Source organism: Onychomys torridus, chromosome 15, assembly GCF_903995425.1.
Source record: "Onychomys torridus chromosome 15, mOncTor1.1, whole genome shotgun sequence".
In the NCBI taxonomy this organism is placed as follows: domain Eukaryota; kingdom Metazoa; phylum Chordata; class Mammalia; order Rodentia; family Cricetidae; genus Onychomys; species Onychomys torridus.
Window position 1 is genome coordinate 42,852,480 of NC_050457.1, and position 19,606 is coordinate 42,872,085.

Sequence of the window (19,606 nt, forward strand, 5' to 3'; positions counted from 1 at the left end):
ACTAAGTAAGGTAGCTGAGTCGGGGAAATGTGAACCCAGAATACCCAGGAGGCTTCAGAGTGGCGGGAAATTTGGTGCTTTGGTGACCAAGGTACATGTGTGTTGTGGGTGTCCACACAGGCATGCACATGTATGATGCTTTTTTCTTAGCTGTGCTGGTGACTGAACTCAGGGCCTTGCGTATTAGGCAAGTTCCATACCACTGTGCTAGGTCTCCAGCCCTGGAGCATTTTCAGCAGAAGTAAAACAGATTAGAGGGGCGTGGGACTGGGGCTGAACTCTTATACAGGAAAAAGCAGCCGGGAGGTGGTGACAGATGCCTATAATCCCAGAACTTGGGAGGCAGAGGCAAGTGGATCTCTATGAGTTTGAGGCCATCCTGGTCTACAAAGCGAGTTCCAGGACAGCCACGGCATGGTGCACAGAGAAACCCTGTCTTGAGAAACGAAAGAAAGAAAGAAAGAAAGAAAGAAAGAAAGAAAGAAAGAAAGGAAGAAAGGAAGGAAGGAAGGAAGGAAGGAAGGAAGGAAGGAAGGAAGGAAGGAAGGAAGAAAGAAAAAAACAGGACCTTGGGGCATGGTAACAGGGTTGGCCAAGGAGACAACATCAAGAAGGGTCTCTAAGGAGAGGATATGGGCTTCAATAGCTAACTTGCCAATGTTCTCTCTTATGCCAGTTGCTAGCTTTAGATAAGTTGGGGTAACTCTGGGAAAGGGCCCAATGAGGCTAGGATAGCCAATGTGCTCTCCACAGCCCTCCCTTAAGCCAAAGTGGTGAGCATCAATCATCCAGAGTCCCAACTGGAAAGTGTGAAGAGCCACCTATCCCTGGGAACGCGAACTCAGAAGACTAAGGCAGAAAAGGCCCCAAAAGAACAGCAGTAGTTTGTCTGGCTAGGCTAGAGGGGACTCTGTACCCTACTATCCGGAGACCCTGGTGGTCTGGGAGGTCTCCTATAGCATTCCAGGCCGTTGTTAGTGACACATCAATACAAACATGGACTTAAGTAACCTTCTAGCCCCACCTTCAATTAGAGCCCCAAGACCTCACAGGGAGGGGATCTTTGGGAAGTCCAGCCCTACCTTTGGTTAGGGAGTGAATCCCCAGCTTGACCTGGGAAAAGTTCCCGCTGCCGATCTCCCCTCGAATGCGATAGAAGCCGATGCGCTTCCCCAGCGTGATCTCCCTCACCACCTTCTCGTCTTGGCACATGTCCTGAGTCAGTTTCTCGAAGGGGGTCAGCTGGCGCCGCTGGTCCTCCTCGCCTTCCTGGCCACACTCGGTCTGGCAGCTGCTTTCCGCGCTGTCCCTCCGGTCCCACCGGTCACAGTGTGTGTTCACCACCAGGCCGCCTCCATTCGCAAACACTGCAGTCATCGTCCATGCGGGCTCACGTCTCCATCTCAGCCCAGAGCCACTGTCAGGGCGGCTTGTAGGCCGGGCAGAGGCCACAAGGGAGGCAGATGTGAGCTGAGGTCTCCCGGAGCAGTGTCCATGAGAGCACCGAGAGCGGAGCAAAAAGAAGTCCTTGCAAGACTCAGAGGCTGGAGAGAGCTTGCACGGCCCAGCGGGGCTTCACTCCAGGCCCCTCCTGCCTTCCCTCACCTCGGGTTTCCAAGCGCTGGCTGCACAGCCGAAGCAGCACATCCAGTTACCATAACTCCTCCAGGGGCGGAATCGGATGCCCTGTGTGGTAGGTGGCTGCGACGGGGGACAAAGGCTCCGCTTTATTTCCCTGTGCAATCAGGCAGTCTTGCACTGCAGAGTGTAAAAGCCCCTGGGTGGGCCCCGAGTCCCTGCAGCGGGGACTCATGGCTGACCTTCATTTTGTGTTTCCTCTTGCTGTCAAGTCGCAGGACCCTGGAGACTTAATAATCTGAACTCCAGAAAGGAAGAGTCTTGCAAATCAGCCTTTGGTCCCACAGGCAGCCGGAGGATTAAATCCGCACAATGTCACTTTAGCCGGCCTTTATTTAGATGAGCCCTCTTCTAAGCCCTGAGCTGTCCTGAAAGTTTGGCAGATGACAGCTCACCCTAAGGACAGAGAGTAAAATAATTAGCCCATTCTAACGTGCTGCCCAGGAGAATGCGAAGCTGCTTCATGAACATTTTTCTAAAAGCAGTCCACGAATTTATGAGTCATGTTACTAGTGGAGGCTACACTACATACCACTTAACAAAAAGAAAAGTCAACATGTATACATGTTCTCAATGCACATTTTAGGAAACCGTTACAGTCCATGAGTTTCAGGCAAGGCATATTTGTATTAGTTGTATTAGTTCAGCTCAAAAAAACAGATTATTGTTTAGAATATGAAACCACACTAATGACAGTTTATCACTTTTCAAACTGCCTTACATTTTTTTGAATGTGCTTTATCCCCTCTAATGCCTTCACACTCCAGCCCAGCTTCCCCTTCACTGGTTGCTTTCAGCCTTTCTGTTTCTCCAAAGACAAAGAAAACTTCTCTCCTCTGCTTATTTGTTCCTAATATATTTCTGACGGGCTGTCAGTCTGCAGGCCCAGCCATTTATGTGACAGGCAGACACGGAGGCCAGTGTGGCCAGAGGTGTGCAGGCTGCCCTGTGGACAGACTTTGCCTGCACTCTCTAGCCAGTCAGCTGACCTAGGCTCACGGAGCCCTCTGAGATGGTCACAAAACAGCACCAAGCAGCGTCTTCTCTCCAATCCCCTTGGCGTTCTGATTACTTTCTGAAACATCCCTTTTTCTTGAAGGTGCAAAGCACAGTCCGTCCCCACCTCCCCTCCCACAGCATGGAGTGCTGGGCTCTGCGTGTTGAGAGTGTCCACTAAATGTGGATGGTACTTGACTTTTGAACTTGAGCATTTTCTGAACAACAAACATAACCAAACAGCTAAACAAACAAACAAAAAACTCAATCTAACAGATTGCCTTGGAAATGCAATTTCTAGTCTGCTTGAAGATATTATGTTATTGTTATGAGTAAGACCGCCTATATTGTTGTTACAGGCTAAGTATGGGGTTGCTATGAGAAAGGGTAGGGGGTTCGTGCCCCATACTCCTCCTATTTCTGGATATGAGGACACGAAGGTGGAAGAAGATTGCAGGGTTATAAAGGGCCACACAGCAATAACTAACACAGCTCTAAGGTAGAGTGATGCAGATGTTAAAAAAAAAAAAAACAAAAAAACAAAAACAAAAAAAAACAAACCAAAACAAACAAACAAAACAAAAAACACGGAGGCAAAAGTTCCTTTACTGGATTAAGGAAATTTAAGACACTAATTATAATTGTCCTCACAGACTCCTTTGAGACACTAACAAAATCTATGACCAGGAAAAAGCACACCCACACAATTTGCATCTAGCATTAGAGAGTTCACAGACACTCTGAAACTTATCCCTGGATGTCTGGCTAAGCAAAGGTCAAGTGACACCGGACGCTCTCAGATTTGCCATACAGAGCTCATGAGAGATGGGAGTAGCATGAGCTGTAATTCTGAAAGAAACTTTAGCTTAACCTATGCAAAAGAGAAGGGTTAGTCCAGGTACAGTGAGTCCTTTCCAATGCAGCAGGCACTGGGAAGAACTCTTGGTTCTGTGTCCTCTTGGAGTGCCTCCTCACTGGGCTACGGTTGTCAATGACCACAGCTAAATAAATAAAGTGTGTTCCCGGGCTCTGCACAGGGTCTGACACTCATCTGATAAGTTTATTAAAGAAGAAATGAACTAAATGCCAAGTTACCCAGTGTTAGGTTTTAGTTTGGTCTAGTAGAGGTAAATACCTTTTTTATTTATAACTAATAACACTAGCCCAGCATTTACTTTTAAGTATACCAGAAAACTTACTTCAGCACATTCTTTCCAGAACCTGGGCTAGGCTGCACCAGTCGTTAGGATCCTCAACCCCACCTTCCTGTGTAGATGAAAGCTTAGCTGCAAGTCTATCATCTGACTGGGACGTGTTGTGGGACTCCTTACACATGCATCTCCTTGTCCTTGCTCCTTCCAAGAGGACCTCTCTTCCCAAGCCCTCAGGACTCCGGGCACCTGCTCTCCTCATCCCCCACACAACTGCTGGCTCAGGACTTGCCCTCTGCTTTCCTGGTTCCCCTGCGCTCTCAATGTGGGCTCTATATCTTGAGCTCCACCAGGGCCCTGGGATTACACAGTGTTTTAACTTCACTAACCCAATTGACTTTTGGTGCCTCCTAGAACAAGTACCCCTTCTTGCTCCACTCGGGGAAGAGGTCAGATATGATTGCTGCCAGTGGTCAAGGTGTTTAGTGATTTATGAGTTATATACCCTCAAGTTAGATTTCCTGCAACATGGCCTTAAACCAGTTCGCTTTTCTTAAAAGCCAGGAAAACAGCTACTCTTCTATTTAAGTCAGATGCAGACACTTTTACAAATTTACAAGAATTAAGTTTGTATTGAAGATGAATTGAAACTTGTTGATAATGCCAACAATCCAATTAGGGGTAAATGAACCCTTTTATATTCCAAAATGAATCACGTAAATATATACAAACAAAAGATTCCAGCACCAGGGTGGGGGTGAGGGGAGTGTCTCAGTGGTTAGAAGGCTGAAGATTGCAGAGGCAAAATCATGGTGACTATTTGAGTGTGGAAGAGAGCAAGCTCAAGCCTGCACGTTCCAGAAGGCTGGGCGCTCTCTGCCTCCTATCCCTGCCCAGCTCAGGAAGAACCCTGGGCACAGGAGAGGGAAAACTGGCTTATGGAATCCGCTTCCCTTCATCTCTCTGCACTTGTCGTTTCTGGAAAAGAGGGGACTAACCATCTAAATCTCCAGGCAGGGGATTCTCTTTGGCTGGACTAGCTCTGGAGGAAAGCTCCTCCCCCCCCCCCAAACAAAACAAAACAAAACAACAACAAAAAAAACCCTACATTTGGAGACTGTGCAACACTAAAGTTCTCTGACTGCTCATGGCACAATCCTTGGGTGCCAGTGCCCCGCCCCCCCACACACACGAGAGAGAGAGAGAGAGAGAGAGAGAGAGAGAGAGAGAGAGAGAGAGAGAGAGAGGGAGAGAGAAAGGGAGAGAGAAAGGGAGAGAGAAAGGGAGAGACAGAGAGACAGCGAGACAGCGAGACAAAGAGATAGAGAGAGAGAGAGAGAGAGAGAAACAGAAAGAGATGGAAACAGAGACAGAGAGAGAGAATTTCCAATTCAGTTTTAGTTTCTGCCTAGTAGAGTAAAAGGAAGGTCTCCAAAGGGAAAGAAACCATACCCACCCAAACCACCACGACAACCAGAAGGACCTTAAAGGCAACAGAACAAGAAGGAAGCCGAAAACATCCATAAAACCAAACTAAAGGACTAAAAATTAAAAGACCACCGGACAAGAACGAGATCTCTTGAGAATTAAATTATTTCCCTGAAGAATCTTTTTTTTTTTTTAATCTAGAAGAGATGAATAATAGAAAATTTTTTAAAAGTCTGGTCAGTCAAATCAGAAATCTCAACATACTGATTATCAGGATTCCCAGTCACACTGTAATGTTCTCAATAATGACAAACACTTAAAAAAAAAAAAAAAAAAGCTGGGCAGTGGTGGCACACGTCTTTAATCCCAGCATTCAGAAGGTAGAGACAGGTGGATCTCCAGGAGTTCAAGGCTAGCCTGGTCTATAGAGAGGTCCAGGACAGCCAGGGCTACACAGAGAAATCCTATCTTGAAAAAAGTAATAATAATAACAATGACAATTATATATCTCCTGCCACACTTGAATTGCCGATAAATTGTGGGCTTTACTAAAACAGTTATAAATGAGGAGAAACCCCACACACGCTCACATTCTACTAGAATGAAAATCTGAATAAAAGAATGTGCAGAAATGGTAAATCTGCATCACTTGTGTATGTCCACGAGGGAATGCACGTCCATTTTGCAAAGTTTTATTTTCCCCCGGAGACTTACATTAGGTCTCTGTCAATAGAAATCCTGCTTAGTTTAAAGGGCTGCTACCAACAGTGCAGTGTTTGACTGTTTTTTCGTACTATCCCCAGACCTCAAGCTAGATCATGTTGAAAATTAAACAAGTAATGGAAGATATGGGTGATTTCAGGTGAAATCTCCCATTTCCCAGATGCAGGTAGTTCCCACTGTTGTTTTTACCTTTGCCCCTTTGATTTTGACCAGTTTTTTTTTTTATTTTTTATTTTTATTTTTTTTATGGACCCTAATAAGAACTTAGAAACTCAGTCAGACAAAAATATGGAGTCATGTCATCATAGATCAAAGTATCCGGAGGAGGCAGAAGAGCCCTTAATTATTAGCTTACTGCTGCCGCACGCCAATGCATTCCATAAGATGAAAGAAAACAGGGCTTACTTGGTAATTAATTTTCTTGACTTGCAACCCACTGTGAAAATAATAGCAAAGGAAGCTGTGGTGATATTTTGTTGTACTCTAATAAAATCTGCCTGAAGATCAGAGGACAGAGCCAGCCACTAGATTAAGCATAGAGGTCAAGCAGTGGTGGCACACATCTTTAATCCTAGTACTTGGGAATCGGAGATCCTCTCTGGGAGTTCAAGGCCACACTGGACTACATGAGATTGATCCCGTCTAGGAGAGAAACAGCCGGGCAGTGGTGGCGCACACCTCTAACCCCAGTATTTGGGAAGTTCACATGCCATTAATCCCAGCACTAGGAAGGTTGAGATAGGAAGTGAAATGGCCGGGTGGAGAAAGGCAGATAAGGCGTGAGGAGACAGGAACTGGGAGCCCTTTCGGCTGAGGACTCAGAGGCATTCAGTCTGAGGATTCGTGGAGACAGGATCAGCTGAGGAGTTGGCGAGGTGAGAAGTGGGTGTGGCTTGTTTCCTCGGATCTTTCAGCATTTACCCCAATATCTGGCTCCGGGTTTTTATTTTAAGACCATGTAGGGCCGGGTGGTGGCGGCGGCGGGGCACGCCTTTAATCCTAGCACTCAGGAGGCAGAGCCAGGCGGATCTCTGTGAGTTCGAGGCCAGCCTGGTCTACTGAGCGAGATCCAGGAAAGGCACAAAGCTACACAGAGAAACCCTGTCTCGAAAAAACAAAAAACAAAAACAAACAAACAAAAAGACCATGTAGGATTCGTGCAACAGGAAGCCATCTTGCCTTTGTTCTCTTTGTCTCGGTTTCAAAACTTCTGGGCCAGGCTTTCAGACAATCCCTTTGCTGGTTGGCAGGGCCAGGCTCACTTAGAGGAAAATCTGGGCCTTTTTCCGCCCCTGTATGTGGCAACAAGATTCAGTGATAATAAGGCTCTGATTTTAATCCTTCTCAGACACATTACACCCTCACACAGAGATCGTTAACAAACACAGTGCATTTGAAAGTTTATTTTAGCATTTAGAAATAATTTGCGCCATCTTTCCTTCTGGCCTTAGCTCTTCTTTCTCAATATGCATACCCGATCCCCATGGGGAGCAGCGAAGACATTTGGAAGCAAATGCAAAATCATTATGAACGGGTTCTCACACAGCTGCTTCCCAACTTGCTATCACGGGTTGCTTTCCTGGGTTGCTTGCTCATCAAAGGTCTTCCCCAGGCCACCCACACTCACCATCCATGCCGCGTCCACTCAGCCTAATGGGTCTACCACACTGGAGAGCCCATGACCATTGAGATCACAGAGTGAAATGTCTGTGGGGAGGGTGCAGGTGTTCTATATGGCCGACCCCTCACAATACCCTTAGCATGCATGCTAAGGCAGCCCTCGCTCCACTGCAGCTAGGTGGCCATGCTGGAATGCAAGTTTATGTTTGTCAAATCTTGTACCGCCCCCCTCCACCCCAAAGAAACTGGAAATGGAGGGATTTTTTTTGATAATCTCTCTAAACATGTGATTTTATGTATTTTAATTTTAATAGGGATTAAGTATTTTTAAAACATTGGTAACTGAAGCTGAATGGTTGGAGCGGAGTTGTGTGGTGTGGTATGTTTGTGTGGATGTACATACTCATGTGTATGCATGCATGTGGAGGCCATTTAACAGGGTATTGTCTGATGTAGAACACCTAGCATTGAAAACCACAAATATTCTCTGATAGAAGCATGGTTTAGCGACTGTTTAAAAATTACATTGTGGGCTGGAAAGATGGCTCAGAGGCTAAGAACACTAGCTGTTCTTCCAGAGGTCCTGAGTTCTATTCCCAGCACCCATATGGTGGCTCACAACCATCTGTAATGAGATCTGGTGCCCTCTTCTGGCCTGCAGGGATACATGCAAACAGAACACTGTATACATAATAAATAAATAAAACTTTTTTTAAAAAAAAATTGCATTGTGCCAGGCGGTGGTGGCACATGGCCATTAATCCCAGCACTCGGGAGGCAGAGTCAGGTGGATCTCTGTGAGTTCGAGGCCAGCTTGGGCTACAGAGTGAGTTCCAGGAAAGGCACAAAGCTACACTGAGACACCCTGTCTCGAAAAACCAAAAGCAAAACAAAACAAAACAAAAAAACAATAAAAATTACATTGTATAGGAGCAGGGGGTATGAATCTGTGGGTTAAAGGTTTCTTATTCAAGCAGGAGAACATGAGTTTGGACCACCAGCCCCTATGCAAAAGTGGGCTGCAGTAGTGAGTATCTATCCCCCACAGCATTGGGGATTCAGAGAAAGCTAGGCCATAGGGGCCTACTGGGCAGCTAGTCTAAGTAAAACAGAGCACTTCGGGTGAGAGACCCTGTCTTGAAAAGAAAAAAATGAGATGGAGATTGATGGAGGAAGACCCTGCATATCAACCTGTGACACATGCCCTGTGAATGAATGCCCTGGTGACGCTGTGAAGTGAGCTGTCCCCAGCCCCCTTTCACAGGTTAAATCAAGAAAATCTAAGGGCAACAGAAGTTGGCTTCTTGAGGGTGAGAACCGAATGTTGAGGTCACCTGCCAATCTATCAACCACACATTTAAAAAAAAAATATGAGGAAGAGAACAAGCCATGATCTAATAGAAAGATTTCAGGCTCCTGGATGCTACAGAGAAATTCAAGTCTCGTTTATAATTCATGTTTGGAAACACAAATCTTCCTGTCATCTTTAAAAGACAATGCTTGCCTTCAAACAAGTGGACGACCGTAGAGATGGTGTGCCGTGCCCTGAGCCACAAGCTGGTAGCTCTGAGAAGAAAAACAAACACGTTCTCTATGTCCCCAGAAATAGCTAATTTAGAAAGCAGTGTGGGAACACTCACACTTATTTGCAACTCACAGTTTATTTTTAGGGGGTTAAAATGTTTTCACATCAAAGCCCAAACTGCTTTCACTGCTTGGTGACATCACTTAGTTCTAGAGGAATATATCCCGGAAGACATGGAGAAGGACACATGAGTGACGGGATCAGGGAACTTAAGAAAACCTTTTCTATTTGAGCCAAGCTAAGGAAAGTCTATCGTTCACAAGCAGTTCCTGCTGTGGTAAGGGGAGCGTACTGCGGAGCAAACACTTCTACTAATTAAAAGGTTCAAGTGCATTTGAAACCTTTATTGAGTCTCCCCTATCTGACTGATCCCTGCACACAGCAACACACTTGAGATCAGTGCTGATGATCAAATCCAGGGCCTCCTGTGTCCTAGGCAAGTCTTCTGTCTGAGCTATTCTTCCAGCCTTTGTTTGTTTTTAGGGTTCCCAGGATCCGGCAGACAGCCATTTTTGAAAGCTGCTATTTTGTAACATAGGAACTTCAGGCTGGCAGACCGCTATCTGACTGAAGACTGCATTTTCCCATTTCTGCTGCAGTTGGGTTTCGCTGTATGTCTGCATTTTAGTCATGGACTATGAGCAGAAGTAATAAAGACAGTTGTTAGGTTATTGCCTTAAAAGGAGACAGGCATACCCGATCCTCTTGCTTCTTTCCTTCGCTTGGCTGGCTGGAATGTGGACACAATAGTGTAATAGAAATAACCATTGAGACCAAGATGGAAACCAAATACAGAGACTGGTAGAGCCACAGAGAGAAGTTTGGATGCCCAAAACGACGTGGACAATGATCATGAATTGAAATTCTTGAAACTATGAACTAAAATAATGTTTCCTTCTATTAAGTTTTTTTTTTTTTTTCTTCTTTGAGACAGGGTTTCTCTATAGCTTTGGAGGCTGTCCTGGACTATCTCTGTAGACCCAGGCTGGCCTTGAACTCACAGAGATCTGCCTGTTTCTACCTCGTAAGTGCTGGGAATAAAGGTGTGAGCCACCACTGCCTGTGTTTACCACATTTTACCAATATTTTATCACAGCAAGAGAAAGCCCACTGGTGGGGCTTGATGGTGCACACCTACAATTCCAGCACTCAAGAGGCTGAGGCAGGGGCATTGTAAGTTTGATAGTTGTAAGACAGTCTGGTCTACATATCAAACCTCTATCTCAAAAAAACATGTACATATATAAAAACAAACAAACCAGGGAAAAGTTGACTAATCCTGATTCTGTCTTTTTTAAGCAAGCTGGTGGTTGTGCAAGGAAGTGCCTTGACTTCTTACATCAAATTCCATACTGTCTGAACATTTTACAACATGGATAACTACTCCTGTAATTAAAATTTGAGATCTGTCTACATCTATCTGTCTGTTTATATAGAGATAGATTTAGAGGAGGGATAGAGACAGGCAATAGATAGACAAAGGCTAGTGAGCCAAGGAAAGTTACAGAAACTTCAGACTTTAGTTTTCTGATATTGCAGAATACTTCAAACATCCATACCTTTGTGTACTCTAATTCACAAATCTTAATTATATGTTATCCCGTGGGAAGAAAGAACAGTGATTCCAAAGGGTATGCCACCGTATCTTCTGAGTAAAAAGCTAGTTTCAACAAACAGTATCACCAATAGATTTATTTAAATGTTGTTATTAAATTTTTACTTATCACAGACTGTGTATGTGCGGGCGTGTGTGGAGGGCAGAGGACAGCTATGTTGAGGCGGTTCTCTCCTACCTTTACATGGTTTGGGAATTGAGCTCAGGTCACCAGACTCACACAGGAAGCCTCCTTTACCCGCTGAGCCATCTTGCTGGCCCGGCCATCCTTACTTTCCCAGTAATACTGTAAAGTATGTAATGATGGAAATGTCAGGCTTGAGTTTTTTGTCTGTACTTGGTAAATGCGTTTTGCTTTATAGCATACAAGCTTTAGGGGAAAAGAATTTAAAGCTTTGTATTTTTCCTGGTTTTTTTTCAGTATCTTTAATACAAAGTTGTTTCTATTCACTTGTAAAACACAGTGGGTCTTAAGCAGAAGGCTGCAAATGTGTTCCTTCATTAAAATGTGTTCCTTCATTAAACACTGTCAGTAGATGATTGGAGCTGAGGAACTCTACTTTGAAGGTATTTCTTCCAAATCAAACCACCAAAGGGAGTCACGTGACTGTTGGCTTAAGGTCAGAATTAGGATAGGCCTTGGCTTCTCACTGCCTGTGTTCTGGACCGGGGACACTTTCTCTCTCGGTGTTTTTGCCCACCAGTGAGAAGACTGGACCCAGGATGTCTTTAGCTCACTCTGCTCCAGACCTTCTGTGATTCTGGAGTTAGCAATGTTAGATAAAGTCCAAACCACAGTGACACATAAAAGGTCCAAAGTCCTAATGTCACATTGCCCCCTTCTGGACCTTTGAAGTATCCACATGGATCAAATTGTTAAAAACACGGAACCACACTGGGCATGTTGGAATACTATAACCCAGTCCTCTTTTTCTGCCACAAGCAGCTCAGAAGGCAGGCTTGGAGGCATTCTGACAGAAGTGTTGGGAGACAGTTCAGGAAAGGCTCTCAAGGTGTGAGAAACAGTGACTCTCACTTCATAATAAGAGTGCCGAACCCCGGGCTGGAGAGATGGCTCAGAGGTTAAGAGCACCACCTGCTCTTCCTTAGTTCAATTCCCAGCAACCACATATTAGCTCACAACCATCTGTAATAAGATCTGGCACCCTCTTCTGTGTACAAAATAAATAAATAAATCTTTAAAAAAAAAAAAAAGTGACGAAACTCAGAAAGCAAAGTGACCCCCCCCCAGACACACACTCACACACACACAGACACACACTCACACACACACACACACACACACACACACACACACACACACACACACACACACACACACACACACACAGACACACACTCACACACACACACACTCACACACACACAGACACACACACACACACACACAGACACACACTCACACACACAGACACACACACACACACACACACACACACACACACAGACACACACTCACACACACACAGACACACACTCACACACACACAGACACACACTCACACTAGCTGGCATGCTGATTTGGCACAAAACATCAGTTTTTCTATTCCTAGTCACATTTCTGCCTCTTGAATCCTTCATTGCCCCCTCTCCAAATTCCCCGTTTTATGGATTCAGGATTCAAAGTCTTATCTAACGCATATCCTGGGACTTGAGATTCCCTCCTTTTCTGGTTCTTAGCAGATTGCCTGTAACTTTTCAACCCTAGGATGGACTGAGAGAGCCTGGATGCACTGACGGTTAGGGAAGACAGGGAGGGTCCAGTGCTTCCTGCTTACCTGTGACTGTCTAATGTACTCTAATGGCAGCTCACCCTATACATGATGTCTCACAAATGGAGTGAGTACTGAGTCGATGAGGTGACTCCATCAGTAAAGGCGCTTGCCCCCCAGTCTGGAGGCTGGAGTTCAATCCCTGAGACCATTTGGTAGGAGAGACCCAACTTACACAATGTTCCTCTCACCTCCACACCTGCACCGTGGCATGTAAGCGCTTGCTCCAACACACAATCAATAAATAAAAATTTTAAATGTCATTAAAATTTTTCTTAAAGGAGCAGGTGCTAACACAGAAAGTGATGCTAGAGCCAAGCGGTGGTGGCGCACGTCTTTAATACCAGCACTCAAGAGGCAGAGCCAGGCTGATCTCTGTGAGTTCGAGGCCAGCTTGGTCTACAGAGCGAGATCCAGGACAGGCACCAAAACTACACAGAGAAACCTTGTCTCTAAAAACCAAAAAGAAAGAAAGAAAGAGGGGGGGAGGGAGGGAGGGAGGGAGGGAGGGAGGAAGGAAGGAAGGAAGGAAGGAAGGAAGGAAGGAAGGAAGGGACGCTAGGCTCCAGAGAGTTTGCAATTTTATCTCCACCTGTTTGATCAAAATAAGAAAGATTATCAGCTGGCTTTTAGCAAACGTGGTGTGTGCTGGGAACACTACCTGCCCCCACCTTCCCCCACCTGGTACCAATTCTTCTCTCTTACTTCTTCCTTTGTATTTCCTTTTTAAGTCACCTCAACAAGTCTTCAGCCACAGGTGGAATTACCCGTGTCCTCCGTGGCTCCTCCGGCCCCGCTTAAGCCTCCCTGACCCGGTGTGACGGCTCGTGCCTCATTTCCTCCACTCCAGCCCATATGCGTGTTTCCCTCTGCCACTAGCTGATGGCACTTGAGATCTGGGTACCACCAGCTTGTGGTCCCTGCCCTTATATTCCTTGCTGTCATCTGAGTGGGTCAAGCTCCCTTCCAGGTTGTCCTTGAGAGCAAAGCCGCTCACTGAGTGACAGTCCATCCCCACAGGGCTTCCAGCTCTCGTCTTGACATCATCCTGACGACTCAGATGCTGCTCCACCTTTTAATTCACATCATTCCTACACTAGGCCTTCCACGGGAGAACGTGCCTGGTTGTCAGGGAGTAAGGTCTTTATCTAGATTAAAGTAGGAGACTAGAACTTCCGGCTTTTTTTTCCCCCTTCAGACTTGTCCCTCTCACGGCCTTCCCCATTTGGAAAATGGCAGAACGTCCTTCTACTGAAGTCATAGACATTAACTCCTCTGTTCGCTCACATTTCTTCTTTAGTCTGTCAGCCAATCCTGCTGGCCTTCGGTCAGAGAATTCCCAGAGCACAGCCACTTGCCACCAAGGCCAAGCCACCAACTGCTTTTGGTTGATAGTCTTTTACTCACTGGTGAGGTGGCTCAGTGGCTAAAGGCACCCGTCACCAAATTTGACAGTTCTCATACACATACACACAAAATAAGTTATTGTAAATGTAAAAGTTCTACAGAAACAGAGTTGTTTTTGTCCCTGAGTGCCCATGACAAATGGAGCCTGTTTCAAATAAAGTACCCAGAAAGCTCCTGTTAGAACACATCAGACTAGGTCATTTCTTAAAACCCTTGGAGGGAGAGTAGTGGCGGCTTATCCCTGTATCCCAGCACTCCAGAAGCAGAGGCAGGTGGATCTCTAAGTTCGAGGTCAGCCTGGTCTACAGAATGAGTCTGAGGACAGACAGGTCCACACAGAGAAACCCTGTCTTGAGGGGGAAAATAATCAAAACAACAACAAAACCCTTTGATAACTTTCCATTTTATTCACAGTAAAAGCTTAAAATGTCCTCCCAGACTCTTCCCAATGGGGCCCCTTTCCTCTCTGAGGTGGCCGCCTCCATAGCCCCTTTACTCACCCGCACGCACGCACGCACGCACGACAGTGCTGCTCTCCTCATTCTTGAACACGGCAAGCATGTTGTCACCGCTGCCAGCACCCGCAGACTCTGTGAGTCTGATTTCACTCACCACAGCCAAACGGAGCTCTCTTTTGTACGTCCGACCCCTGAAGCAGTGTTGTTTTTCCTTCACGGCTCTATAAAGTCATGACTCAGCACGTCAGGGTGCCTCTCCCGTCAGATCGCACACTTCTTAAGGGCAGTGACCCTGTCTGACCTATTTAGACCACCTCCACGAGAACTACAGTAATGTAGACAGTGTGTCTTGGTTGGGTGTCTGTTGATGTGATTGATCAAAGACCATGACAGACAGCAACTTGGGGAAGAAAGGGTTGATTGCATCTTAGAGCTTATAGTCCATTATCCAGGGAAGTCAGAGCAGAAACTGAGGGTGGGAACTGGAGGCAGGAACTGAAGCAGAGGCTGTAGTGGGATGGTATTTCTTGGCTTGCTTCTCCTGGCCTGGTCAGCCTCACTCGTTATATACCACCCGGGGTGACACCTCCTCCTGTAGGATGGACCCACCCATATCCATCATTATCCCAGAAAATGCCCATAGGCCCGTCTGGCAGGGGGCATTTTCTAAATGGAGGTTCCCTTTTCTCAAATGACTCTAGACTGTGTCAAGTCAACATAAAAGCTAGCCAGCACACCGTTTTAAGGGTAGATGAGTCGATAAATATATCAATATAGAATTCGGAAACTGACACACACATTGATTTTTCTATCAATGTACCAGGATGATTTTATGAAGAAAGATAAGTCTTTTAAAATATTCTTTATGGGCTGATTGGTGGTGGTGCATGCCTGTAATTCCAGCACTCAACTCACCTCACAGAAAAATATTCCTGACATCTATCTTCACGGGGAAAAAAAAAAGGTGTTTTGTTCCTATTGATCAAAGAATCTTTATACTTTAAAATCACTGTTTGATGGGCGGTGGTGGCACATGCCTTTAGTCCCAGCACTCGGGAGGCAGAGGCAGGTGGATCTCTTGTGAGTTCAAGGCCAGCCTGGGCTACAGAGCGAGATCCAGGAAAGGCACAAAGCTACACAGAGAAACCCTGTCTCGAAAAACAAAAAACAAAACAAATCAAATCAAAACAAAACAAAACAAAAAGCACTGTTCAATTAGGAAAATGAAAAAGAATATTCATATACCAGGATCAAAATTATATGGTGCTTTTTAACAATTTTCATCAGAAACAGAAACTTCTGAGGATGCAGGACACCCAGAACTCACAAAGGTATAAGCAGGCAATCATGCTGGACTTCACACAAAGAGAAAGTATGTCAAAACCAAGCTGGCCTTACAACTTCAAGAAGGCAGTAGATGACGCAAATCCACTAAAGAACATGAATCATGGCATCAGAGAGCGTAAATGAGCCTGCTACCTACTCCTCCCAAGTGCTACCACGCCTAATTGATGTGGTCAGAGCTGGAGACTGAACTCTGGGCTTCATGCACATTAGGCAGGTGTCTACCTACTGAGCTACATCCCTAGCCCAAACATACTTGAGTTGCAAAAAGCAAAATAAGCTCGTCTTTGAAAGGATTCTAGAGGGGCTGGAGAGAGAGTTCACTGATTAAGAGTCCTTGCTACTCTTGCTGAAGACTGAAGTTAAGATCCTAGGACCCATGCCGGGTGGTTCATGCCTGTAACGCCAGCCCCGAAGGATCTGACACCATCTTCTAGGGCACTTCTAGGCTTCCTTGAACACACACACACACACACACACACACACACACACACACACACACACAAGAGAGAGAGATTAAAAAAAAATTGGTGGCACACGCCTTTAATCCCAGCACTCGGGAAGCAGAGCCAGGCTGATCTGTATGAGTTCGAGGCCAGCCTGGTCTACAGAGCGAGATCCAGGAAAGGCACAAAGCTACACAGAGAAACCCTGTCCTGTCCCGAACCAACCTACATCTCCCCCCTCCCCACCCCACCCTACCCCACCCCCAAGCAAATCAGTTAAAAGAAAAAAGGCCTGGCCCCTGGAAGGCTGAGGCAGGTTCCAGGGCAGCCAGTGGGGTGTGTCGGGGGAAGGGCTGGGTCTGGCTAGCTATTCCTTTATTTCTCCAACTCCTGGACATAGGCCTTGGTGTCACTAAGAAAAAGACATCAGAATTAGAGGAGCTTTGCTCCCCAGAGTGGTCCCTGCCCGGCGTTGATTGAAGTACTTGATGTTGCAGAGGCAGATGAAGAGCAGCCTATCAGAGAGCCGGCAGACTTCCCAGACAGTTCTTAGAACCACGTTGTTCCATGGAGCTTGTTTAATTGACCTGTATTTCTGACTGAAAAAAATAATTTCCCCAAGGAGGCAAATGAAAGTAGATAATGAGGATCTCTCATCTCACGGGGCAGTGTGGGAGCAGAGCTCAGAGCTCTGGAGACTGATCATTATTTAAATGCAAAAGCATTTCAAAAAAGAAGTCCCGTAAGTCTCAGGCGCGGGCACTGGGTTTGTGGCGCGACTTGCCTTCAACCTGCGCCCCATGTCGGTCAACTTGACTTTTCTAGTTTAGAATTGTGAAGCTAAGGAATGTGCAGCGAAAACTATGGAGAAATGGGCAGTTTCTAAGAGCTTTACGTTAGTAGCAGTGACTCATTTGCATGCAGATCTGTGCGTACACAAGGAAAGTCAGCGTGCCCACGGAGTGCAGGAAACCTTCAGCCTGAGTGAACACGGAACTGTTGTCAGGATGCAGGGAAAGGAGACCAGGGTGGAGGTGAGATCCAGCTGTTTTCACATTTCCCCCACCATATGGACTGCTTCTGTTATTGTTTTTGTTTGGATTATAATTAGCCCCTGACCTAAGGGCTAAAAAAATAAACGATTATCTCTACTGCTATCTGAGAATGTCATCTTGTCTCTGAAAACCATGTCTGTAAAGTAACTTAGAGCTAAAGTAATAAACTGCCCCACCTGCCTGAGATGATGGAATCCAACACTCAAAGAAAGGAAAGTTTTGAATCTAGAAATAGATAACCAAGGAAGGGGACAGCAGTCATAATGTAAGTCAAGTGGCATAATTACCAGTTGTAATAATTAATAATAATTAATTAATAACAATTAATTAATCACCCTAAGTCGGGGTGTATTCTAAATATTCAAATATTGATGGTAAAAGAAAGGAAGAAAGGAAGAAATGAAGCTCATGCCTCTAATCCCAGCACTCAAGAGGCAGAGGAAGGTGAACCTCTGTAATTTTTTAGTCCAGCCTGGTATACATAGTGAGTTCCAGGACAGCCAGGGCTACATAGGGAGACAAACTGAGTCTTGATAAATAAATAAATAAATAAATAAATAAATAAATAAATAAATAAATAAATAAATATTAGAAAGAAAGAACTCATAAGTGGATTCTAGATACAAAGCAAAGAACAATCAGACTGCAACCCACAGATCCAGGGAGGCTATATATAGCAGGGGAGACCCTAGGAAGACTGTGGCTTATAATAAGTATTGGTTTTACTCAATTACCGGGCAAGCCTCAATCAAACATTTCACTATTAGGATAAGAATTTATACTATATCAAGCTGATAATAGGAAAATAAATAAATACATTTAAAAAATAAAAAGAAAGAGAGAGAGAGAAAGAAAGAAAGAAAAAGAAAGAAAGAGAAAGAAAGAAAGAAAGAAAGAAAGAAAGAAAGAAAGAAAGAAAGAAAGAAAGAAAGAAAGAAAGAAATGGCATATGTTGGTTCCTGTGCTCTCCACTGGGCCTGCGGGAGCAATGAAGGAAAGCCGAAACTATAGTTAGGAATACATCTGGTAGGCTTTCTGGATTTGTTTTCTCTTGAAGTTAGGGCTTGGAGAACCTGACACAAATACGTTAAACACTAGACCTGTGATCATGACTGTACACTCACAAGTTCTGGGTGTTCCAGAATATTAGGGAGCAAACTCCGAGCTGTGTTTAGCCTCTGCCTGGAGACTGTTCCCAGATGTTAGATTGAAGGGTAGAGAGCGGCTCGGTTACGTTTATCCGTGGGGTACAGCCGTGTCTCCATCAGACTGCGGCCTCTCCTTTTGGTCTGACTTATCATCTCAGGATAAGGTGACCGTGTTACTTTTGTACAGGGAAGGAAAAAGGTGGGAAATAAAGCGGGGCCCCGCTGACCCTTCCATTCCGATTCAAGTTTGATTGAAGAGCCTTTGGGTAGGGAAGTGCAGACATTACTGTGTAACTGTTGTACCACAGGATGAGTGTGAGAGTTTTAAACGCTGTGGAGGGTTAGATTTATTCTGGGCTCTGAGGTATGGGCATCTTGAAGCACAAAGATGGGGAGTTCCTGCAGTGGGGTCGGAAGTTGGCAGGCGGCCTGCCTGGGAGGAGTTTCTGCCACAGGTCAAGAATGATGTGTGGAAGACACTGGAGAGACACCCACATACTGCCCTGGCCTTGGTCTTTTCCCCTCACCCAGTCTTGCGGCTCCCAAAACTTCATCGCCCCGCCCCATCCTATTGCAAGCCCATCCCCCAGCCGTCCTCCATGGGGCAGGACTGGATTCCACAACAGGTGAGCACTCACTCACTCGGTAGACCCCGGAAACATCGAAACAAGACAGGAAAGTCTTAAGATGTCCTGACACTTGATGGATATTTTCAATGCTTCTAAATAATTATAATAGAAATATCATAAATGGTATTTCCTAGGTTTGATTTATGGCTAGTAATGTGGTTTGTGGTGTGCCTCCAAAGAGGATTGCAAACAGGCCTCCCTCCTTAAATCTTGCTCAGTTTTTTATTTCCCAGAAAACTACCTAAATGATCATTCTAAAATGCAGATTTTTAAAATATATATTTTAAAAATATTTATTTATTATTTATTTATTCATTATTATGTAAGCAGTGTTCTGCCTGTATATATGCCTGCGTGCCAGGAGAGGGCACCAGATCTCTCACAGATGCTTGTGAGCCACCATGTGGGTGCTGAGAATTAAATTTAGGACCTCTGGAAGAGCAGCCAGTGCTCTTAACCTCTAGAGCTTTAGGCTGGTGGTGGTGCACGCCTTTAATCCCAGCATTTGGGAGGCAGAGGCAGACACAGGCCAGCCTGGTCTACAGAGCGAGTTCTAGGACAGGTTCCAAA

The 19,606-nt window shown here is 45.4% G+C and overlaps 1 protein-coding gene across 1 annotated transcript in view; it reads right to left on the reverse strand.

Moving 5' to 3' along the window:
• The window catches only part of Nim1k (NIM1 serine/threonine protein kinase), a 50,754-nt gene that overhangs the window by 16,424 nt on the left and 14,724 nt on the right, over positions 1 to 19,606 (reverse strand). The window contains exon 2 of the mRNA XM_036207328.1: positions 1,083 to 2,034. Within this exon, the coding sequence (XP_036063221.1) occupies positions 1,083 to 1,377 (295 nt within the window). The 5' untranslated portion in view covers positions 1,378 to 2,034. The remainder of the gene's footprint in view (positions 1 to 1,082; positions 2,035 to 19,606) is intronic.